The 9,898-nt window shown below is 40.3% G+C and overlaps 1 protein-coding gene across 2 annotated transcripts in view; it reads right to left on the reverse strand.

Annotated features, from left to right (window-relative positions):
- The window catches only part of LOC110503005 (fibulin-7), a 30,064-nt gene extending 20,530 nt beyond the window's left edge, over positions 1–9,534 (reverse strand). The window contains exons 1-3 of one of the 2 annotated variants that reach the window (XM_021581369.2): positions 9,009–9,534; positions 6,524–6,691; positions 3,688–3,850 (exon numbers count right to left, since the gene is read on the reverse strand). In XM_021581369.2, coding sequence (XP_021437044.2) covers positions 3,688–3,850; positions 6,524–6,691; positions 9,009–9,086 — 409 coding nt within the window. In that variant the 5' untranslated portion in view covers positions 9,087–9,534. The remainder of the gene's footprint in view (positions 1–3,687; positions 3,851–6,523; positions 6,692–9,008) is intronic. The other variant, XM_036960867.1, reaches the window with a different exon arrangement.
- Positions 9,535–9,898: the final 364 nt, after the last annotated feature.

The raw sequence follows: 9,898 nt of genomic DNA on the forward strand, positions 1-9,898 counted from the left end.
TAGAACTTTTTGGTAAAAACTCAACTCGTCGTGTTTGGAGGACAAAGAATGCTGAGTTGCATCCAAAGAACACCATACCTGTGAAGCATGCGGGTGGAAACATCATGCTTTGGGGCTGTTTTTCTGCAAAGGGACCAGGACGACTGATCCGTGTAAAGGAAAGAATGAATGGGGCCATGTATCGTGAGATTTTGAGTGAAAACCTCCTTCCATCAGCAAGGGCATTGAAGATGAAACGTGGCTGGGTCTTTCAGCATGACAATGATCCCAAACACACCGCCCCGGCAACGAAGGAGTGGCTTCGTAAGAAGCATTTCAAGGTCCTGGAGTGGCCTAGCCAGTCTCCAGATCTCAACCCCATAGAAAATCTTTGGAGGGAGTTGAAAGTCCGTGTTGCCCAGCAACAGCTCCAAAACATCACTGCTCTAGAGGAGATCTGCATGGAGGAATGGGCCAAAATACCAGCAACAGTGTGTGAAAACCTTATGAAGACTTACAGAAAACGTTTGACCTTTGTCATTGCCAACAAAGGGTATATAACAAAGTACTGAGATAAACTTTTGTTATTGACCAAATACTTATTTTCCACCACAATTTGCAAATTAATTAATTAAAAATCCTACAATGTGATTTTCTGGATTTTTTTTCTCATTTTGTCTGTCATAGTTGAAGTGTACCTATGATGAAAATTACAGGCCTCTCTCATCTTTTTAAGTGGGAGAACTTGCACAATTGGTGGCTGACTAAATACTTTTTTGCCCCACTATATACTTAAATAGAACAGAATAGAATAGTATATACTTAAATAGAACAGAATAGAATAGTATATACATAAATATAACAGATTAGAACAGTATATACTTAAATAGAACATAATAGAATAGTATATACTTAAATAGAACAGAATTGAATAGTATATACTTAAATAGAACAGAATATAATAGTATATACATAAATATAACAGATTAGAACAGTATATACTTAAATAGAACATAATAGAATAGTATATACTTAAATGGAACAGAATAGAACAGCACAGTATATAATTAAATATAATAGAATAGTATATACTTAAATAGAACATAATAGAACAGCACAGTATATAATTAAATATAATAGAATAGTATATACTTAAATAGAACATAATAGACTATAGTAATAGTATATACATAAATATAACAGAATAGAACAGTAAATACTTAAATAGAACAGAACAGAACAGCATAGTATATACTTAAATAGAACAGAATAGAACAGCATAGTATATACTTAAATATAACAGAATAGAACAGCATAGTATATACTTAAATAAAACAGGATAGTATATACTTAAATATAATAGAATAGAACAGTAAATACTTAAATAAAACCGAATAGAACAGCATATTATATACTTAAATAAAACAGGATAGTATATACTTAAATAAAACAGAATAGAACAGCATAGTATATACTTAAATAGAACAGGATAGTATATACTTAAATAGAACAGCATAGTATATACTTAAATAGAACAGGATAGTATATACTTAAATATAACAGGATAGTATATACTTAAATACAGTAGAACAGGATAGAACAGCATAGTATATACTTAAATAGAACAGGATAGTATATACTTAAATGAAACAGAATAGAACGGGCTCTGAAAGAAGCACCTGATTATAGCCTAACTAGTTGTCTGGAGAATAAAAGTTTAACCAAAGGGACGTGGTGGTAAACCGGACAAACACACAACCACCATAAGATCAACGCATCCCACATTGACCCAATGCAATTCCTGAGGTTTATGTGCTAAAGGGCCAAAAGCAGGTCAAAGAGAGTTCAGATGCCCTTTAGTGGTATGTAGAAGCTTGGGTTTCAGTGGTAAACTTTAACTTTAAAATGTGTCTCCTTTTTTATTTATTTTATTTTATTTCACCTTTATTTAACCAGGTAGGCTAGTTGAGAACAAGTTCTCATTTGCAACTGCGACCTGGCCAAGATAAAGCATAGCAGTGTGAACAGACAACACAGAGTTACACATGGAGTAAACAATTAACAAGTCAATAACACAGTAGAAAAAAAGAGAGACTATATACATTGTGTGCAAAAGGCATGAGGAGGTAGACGAATAATTAAAATTTTGCAGATTAACACTGGAGTGATAAATGATCAAATGGTCATGTACAGGTATTGTGTGTGCAAAAGAGCAGAAAAGTAAATAAATAAAAACAGTATGGGGATGAGGTAGGTAAAATTGGGTGGGCTATTTACCAATAGACTATGTACAGCTGCAGCGATCGGTTAGCTGCTCAGATAGCAGATGTTTAAAGTTGGTGAGAGAGATAAAAGTCTCCAACTTCAGCGATTTTTGCAATTCGTTCCAGTCACAGGCAGCAGAGAACTGGAACGAAAGGTGGCCAAATGAGGTGTTGGCCTTAGGGATGATCAGTGAGATACACCTGCTGGAGCGCGTGCTACGGGTGGGTGTTGCCATCGTGACCAGTGAACTGAGATAAGGCGGAGCTTTACCTAGCATGGACTTGTAGATGACCTGGAGCCAGTGGGTCTGGCGACGAATATGTAGCGAGGGCCAGCCGACTAGAGCATACAGGTCGCAGTGGTGGGTGGTATAAGGTGCTTTAGTAACAGAACGGATGGCACTGTGATAAACTGCATCCAGTTTGCTGAGTAGAGTATTGGAAGCTATTTTGTAGATGACATCGCCGAAGTCGAGGATCGGTAGGATAGTCAGTTTTACTAGGGTAAGTTTGGCGGCGTGAGTGAAGGAGGCTTTGTTGCGGAATAGAAAGCCGACTCTAGATTTGATTTTTGATTGGAGATGTTTGATATGAGTCTGGAAGGAGAGTTTACAGTCTAGCCAGACACCTAGGTACTTATAGATGCCCAAATATTCTAGGTCGGAACCATCCAGGGTGGTGATGCTAGTCGGGCGTGCGGGTGCAGGCAGCGAACGGTTGAAAAGCATGCATTTGGTTTTACTAGCGTTTAAGAGCGGTTGGAGGCCACGGAAGGAGTGTTGTATGGCATTGAAGCTCGTTTGGAGGTTAGATAGCACAGTGTCCAAGGACGGGCCGGAAGTATACAGAATGGTGTCGTCTGCGTAGAGGTGGATCAGGGAATCGCCCGCAGCAAGAGCAACATCATTGATATATACAGAGAAAAGAGTCTTGTTGATGTATTTATCACAACACCAGGAAGGGGGAGATTTGGATTGTATAAATGTACATTATCATGTAGTAAACAATACCATAATTTCTCAAAAACCCAATGATGGTAGACCATACACTACTGTCTAGGCTCTAACACTCCTCCCCTTCCCCTCTGGTTAGAATGTTATGTCTCCACAGTAGAGAGGAGAACATTCAGACACTCTTGAAGACAATGAAAGTGGACCAGGCCAGGAGCAGACTAGGTGACCTTTCTCTCTAACCAAGGTGCTTCAAAAGAGACGAAAATTGAAGGTCAATCAATGTAGATTTCGGGTTTCAATATTAAAGAAGCATTTCCAAAATCTCCTTCAATTAGCTCCAGTTTTCTCCTCTATTTATTAATCTTGTTTAGAGAGAGCAAGACAGTGACAAGAACACCTAGACTGGTCCCAGATCTCTACATGGCTATAGAAGACCTGCATGTCAGGTGCAGCAGAGTGGTGGAGAATGGTCATTCTCTCTGTCTACTCACCAGCCGACTGGTCGGCCTGCGGTAGCTTGGACACAGAGTTCTGTAGGGTTGCCAGTTTGGACTTCATGATGCGTAGTCCCTCTGTGAATCTCATCTCCTGTCCCTTCAGAAACTTCTCCATCTGACGGAGAACACCAACCAACTGGTGTTTGTCCATGCAGTTCTGGAGACAGAGACGTACAGTACATATATGTTAATGTAGCAGAACAGAAACGTTTACAACTGTCCATGCAGTTCTGTAAAATAAAGAAATATATTACTGGTCAAACATGAAAACAACATACCATTTACAGTTGAAGTCAGAAGTTTACATACACCTTAGCCAAATACATTTAACCTCAGTTTTTCACAATTCCTGAAATTTAATCCTAGTAAAAATTCCTTGTCTTAGGTCAGTTAGGATCACCACTTTATTTAAAGAATGTGAAATGTCAGAATAATAGTAGAGAGAATGATTTATTTCAGCTTTTATTTATTTCATCACATTCCCAGTGGGTCAGCAGTTTACATACACTTAATTAGTATTTGGTAGCATTGCCTTTAAATGGTTTAACTTGGGTCAAAAGTTTCGGGTAGCCTTCCACAAGTTTCCCACAATAAGTTGGGTGAATTTTGGTCCATTCCTCCTAACAGAGCTGGTGCAACTGAGTCAGGTTTGCAGGCCTCCTTGCCCGCACACACTTTTCAGTTCTGCCCACAATTTTTACATAGAATTGAGGTCAGGGCTTTGTTATGGCCACTTCAATACCTTGACTTTGTTGTCCTTAAGCTGTTTTGCCACAACTTTGGAAGTATGCTTGGGGTCATTGTCCATTCTGTAAGACCCATTTATGACCAAGCTTTAACTTCCTGACTGATGTCTTGAGATGTTGCTTCAATATATCCACATAATTTTGCCCCTCATGATGCAATCTATTTTGTGAAGTGCACCAGTCCCTCCTGCAGCAAAGCACCCCCGCAACATGATGCTGCCACCCCCGTGCTTCAAGGTTGGGATGGTGTTCTTCGGCTTGCAAGCCTCCCCCTTTTCCTCCAAGCATAACGATGGTCGTTATGGCAAAACAGTTCTATTTTTGTTTCATCAGACCAGAGGACATTTCTCCAAAAAGTACGATCTTTGCCCCCATGTGCTGTTGCAAACCATAGTCTGGCTTTTTTATGGTGGTTTTGGAGAAGTGGCTTCTTCGTTGCTGAGTGGCCTTTCAGGTTATGTCGATATAAGACTCGACATATACTGGATATAGATACATTTGTACCTGTTTCCTCCAGCATCTTCACAAGATCCTTTGCTGTTGATCTGGGATTGATTTGCTCTTTTCGCACCAAAGTATGTTCATTTCTAGGAGACAGAACGCATCTCCTTCCTGAGCAGTATGATGACTGCGTGGTCCGTTGGCGGTTATACCTGCGTACTATTGTTTGTACAGATGAACGTGGTACCTTCAGGCATTTCGAAATTGCTCCCAAGGATGAACCGGACTTGTGGAGGCCTACAATTTTTTCCTGAGGTCTTGGCTGATTTCTTTTGATGATGTCAAGCAAAGAGTCTCTGAGTTTGAAGGTAGGCCTTGAAATACATCCACAGGTACACCTACAATTGACTCAAATTATGTCAATTAGCCCATCAGAAGCTTCTAAAGCCATGTCATTTTCTGGAACTTTCCAAGCTGTTTAAAGGCACAGTCAACTTAGTGTATGCAAACTTCTGACCCACTGGAATTGTGATACAGTGAATTATAACTGAAATAATCTGTCTGTAAACAATTGTTGGAAAAATGACTTGTGTCATATACAAAGTAGATGTCCTAAACGACATGCAAAAACTATAGTTTGTTAACAAGAAATTTGTGGAGTGGTTGAAAAATGAGTTTCAATGACTACAACCTAAGTGTATGTAAACTTCCGACTTCAAGTGTATATGTAAATCAAGAAGCACTTACCAGTAGTACATAACCAGGAAATGAGAAACTAGGGAATGTTGGCTTTCAGTTTACCAAGCCACAACTTATTTCTAAGTCACACATAACTGGTCAAATAAAAGTCAGCCATGTTTAATATCCATTTAATGGGAAGCATATAAATAAACCATGATTTGCAATATGACAGTATTACTACATAATTAAAAAGAGAAAACGTCAATAAATAACAACTTCCAATAAAATCCACAGTACATGTAATCATCATAAAATGTGAGTAGAGGCAGGTATGATTTAACAAGCAAAGGACAGCTGTGGTACTTAATGACATCACCCGATCAACGCCAAGTCTCCATCCCAAGTGGCACCCTATTCCCTATGTAATGGATTTTGACTAGAGCACTAATTTTGACCAGAGCACTATGGGCCTTGGTCTAAAGTAGCGCACTATATAGGGAATAGGTTGCCATTTGGGACACAAACCAAATTGAACATTAGAATGTCTGGTGGTGGGTGGGTTCTGTGGTGGCTGTAGTTACAAATGTTGACATTCCGCCAGTGTTCCCTAGCATTTTCATCAACCGTTACCAAAACAAATCACAATCCAATTCCACAGCTGGACAGGTGTCTGGGTTTCCAACAAGACCAGTAACATGTTCTGAATATAATTGTATTGTTATTATTATATGATGTGGCCACCTGGTTATGAATTCAGAGAATCCACAGCTGCAAGGTTCTGAACTCCCAACAAGACCAATGTAAAATCATGAACGTAATAATTACTGTTTTATTGTTAATCTGTGGCATGGAAGATTCAGAAGTCACACCCTGGATTCATCCCATACAGTCAGTAACCCATGTTAACCCTTCTAGCCTCCGCTGTCTCCGCTAGCCCTCCAGCCCCTCCCCCTGGTACTCACCTGAAGGAACATGTTAGAAGATGCCATTCCTCTCTCTCTCTCTCCTCTCTCATCCCTTCTCCCTTCTCCACTTTTTCCTTCTTCTCCAGTGGCAGACCATACAGCAGCTGGACCAAAGCTGTTTGGCAGATGTCTATCAGTCAGACCTCTGTCCAGAACCTTGGCCCTCTGTATATTTTGTATGGCAAGAGAGACACAGGTTGCTTCCCAAATTACACCCTATTCCCTATATAGTGAGCTACTTTTGATCAGAATCCATACAAAGTTATGCACTATATAGGTAATTGGGTGCCATTTGGGACACAGCCACAGACTCCTTGGATAACAATGACTGAATGGACCAGCTTTGTATTCCGTTTCAGCACATAGCCTGGATGCAATGAGCCTATGAACAGTGAGCTATTTGAGAGCAGGCTACTTACTGACAGATAAGCCCATTCCAAAGGCTCAGAGAACAGTGAAATAGCAGTTTGCTAATCCTTTTCAATAATAATAACAAGTCTGTAGAAAAGCATAATGTCAGGTGAAGGCATACCTTACATACTTGAAATGACACTTACCTAACCTTAACTGATCACATGTGTTTCTGCCCTTAGAACAAGATGGAATAAAGAAAACTCCAATCTGCATCCAATTTCTAAGGGTTCTCAGAGGTGGACTGCCCAAGAGTCCTATACTTCAATCCCCTCCTCTTATTTTCTTTGACATCTCTTCCCCCATTGGCTAAAGGGGAATGCCAACAGCTGACACAGTAGTGGACTCATATTCAACCTAGCAACACACACAAACAACCCCCACACAGATACACACACACGTACACAACCCACACACAACCTACATACACAACCCACATACATACACACACACAATCCACACACAAATACACACGTACACACACATAACCACACAACACACACACACACTCACACATACCCACACAACACACACACACAACAATGTGAACAGTGGACTCATATCCAAATGGATTGTTTTAGACTCCTGGCCAAAGACGCCAAAATGAATCCAAGAGTCAGTGCTCATGGCTTCCCTCTTATAAACTTTCAATGGGTAATTTGCCACACTCAATGGGACATTTGTGTCATCCTGTAAGCACAGTCCTTCCTCATTTCTGATGAGGACATGGTTAATAATAGTAGGCAACATGCTCAAATCATGGCTGAACCTGGAAACAGAACATGTGGAACAGTTTAGCTTCCGTCCCTCTCTTCGCCCCTACCTGGGCTCAAACCATCGACAACAGTCACCCTCGAAGCGTCGTTACCCATCACGCCACAAAAGCCACAGCCCTTGCAGAGTAAGGGGAACAACTACTTAAAGGTCTCAGAGTGAGTGACGCCACCGATTGAAACACTATAAGTGCGCACCACCGCTAACTAGCTAGCCATTTCACATCGGTTACACATGGATAGCAATCCCAAGTTATGGGTTGTTTTGTCTGAGGCAGAACATGAAGAACTAAGTTTACAGTCAACAAAACACTTGCAACACATATTTATACAGGCCTAGGTGTGTTAATGTAGCCTACTTTTCTGACCCTAACATAAAGAGTTGTGATGAGTATGGAAGTCCAGAGAGCACATATGAATACAAATAAAAAAGACCCTTGTTGTGTTAAGAACCACAAATTATTTTTCTCTCTTGATCACCACATAATAAAAAGTTGTGTTGTCGAGATAATGTCAGGATGCTGCCTTGTAGGCTGTTTCATAGGTAAGGCTCATTGCAGGGATTCTAATTAGCTAGCTAGCTAGTTCGCTCACAAGACTAACCAAGTTAGCTGCGTTGTTGCTTGCATGTGATTGGCTGTGGTCTTGGGAGTTGCACCGCCTGGGAGATAGGACTGCCTGTCTGGCATCGTTCAGTGCTGAGCAGTATTTGTCTGTAATAAAGCTTTTTTTTTTTATCTATGTATGGTCACTGTACCCCAGCACATTGACTCGGCACCAGTACCCCTTGTATATAGCCTCGTTATTGTTATTTTATTGTGTTACTTTGTATTAGATTTTTTACTTTAGTTTATTAAGTAGTTCCTTAACTCTATTTATTGAACTGCATCGTTGGCTAAGGGCTTGTACGTAAACATTTCACTGTAAGGTCTACACTTGTTGTATTCGGAGCATGTGACAAATAAAATGTGGTTTTATTTTTTGTGGGGAAAATGTATTCTGATTGGCTGGACCGCCCCCCCCCCCCCCCCCCCCCCCCCCCCAAGCACACCCATGGCTGCACCCCTCCCCAGTCATGTGAAATCCATAGATTAGGGCTTAATGTATTTATTTTAATTGACTGATTTACTTCTATGAACTGTAACTCAGTAAACTCTTTGAAATTGTTGCATTTTGCGTTTTAATTTTGTTCAGTATAATTTGTGCAACACTTTTCCACCAAAACATGTTATAAGCATGTAGCCTAATGTTACCATGCACTTGTCTACAGATGATAATGTGTTAAATAGGCTACTAACCTGTCCGCCACCATGGCAAGTTTGGATAGTTGTCACACATAGCAAAAGCAAACTGCTGCGCAGCACTGATAGTTCCATGACTTTAAATCCAACTGAATTGATGTTGGATGATGTCCGAGTTTTTCTCCAAATAGTGGAATTTTAGTCAGGTGTTTAAATAATAGAAAACCAACGAAATCCACTCCGATTTCCGACGCTCCTCTGCAGAGTTTGCTCAACTGAACTTGCAGTTGGTGGACTCAGGATGGAATGGAAGACCCTGCTCATCAGAAGCGCGTTGTGGTGCAGAGCGACCGTTGGGATGCGGTGCCGTGCGCTTTTAGATGGGCTATGATGATAGTGAACATACATCTACTACCTAACCCTAATTGACGACTCCTAGACTTTGAAAAGCGATTAAATGGATAATGAAAGAATAATCCCTGCCACCGCTCGACAACACATTTGCGTCACTCTCTCCAATGTTCTGTCCTTCTCATAGGCTGTGACGCGATCCCCAGACTCAAACGGCAGAATAGAGCAGGCAACTATCTTTGAGTTCATGGGGTGGAACAAAACTATTGCTATGGGAGTTCTTATGACTGGGGAGCTATTATTATACAGTGACAGCGATCAATTTACAGCAAGTCATTGCAGAAGTTGATTAGTGAGTTTGTAAACTTTATTTGCGCGTAAAGGGGGTGCTTTGCCATTTAGCCTTATTTTATTATTTTCATTAGGCCAAATCAACTCCCCATTATTAATATATGCTGCAATGCCTTTGTCCCGTTACATTAATTCCTAGGAAAACATCAAGGGAGTGGAGCAGGTATACGCCAAACATAAACATATTACTGCGCAATAACGCATTCATAGCCTAATAATGCATTCAGCTAAATTATTGTTTTGTT

The sequence above is a fragment of the Oncorhynchus mykiss genome, chromosome 23, assembly GCF_013265735.2.
Source record: "Oncorhynchus mykiss isolate Arlee chromosome 23, USDA_OmykA_1.1, whole genome shotgun sequence".
Taxonomy (NCBI): domain Eukaryota; kingdom Metazoa; phylum Chordata; class Actinopteri; order Salmoniformes; family Salmonidae; genus Oncorhynchus; species Oncorhynchus mykiss.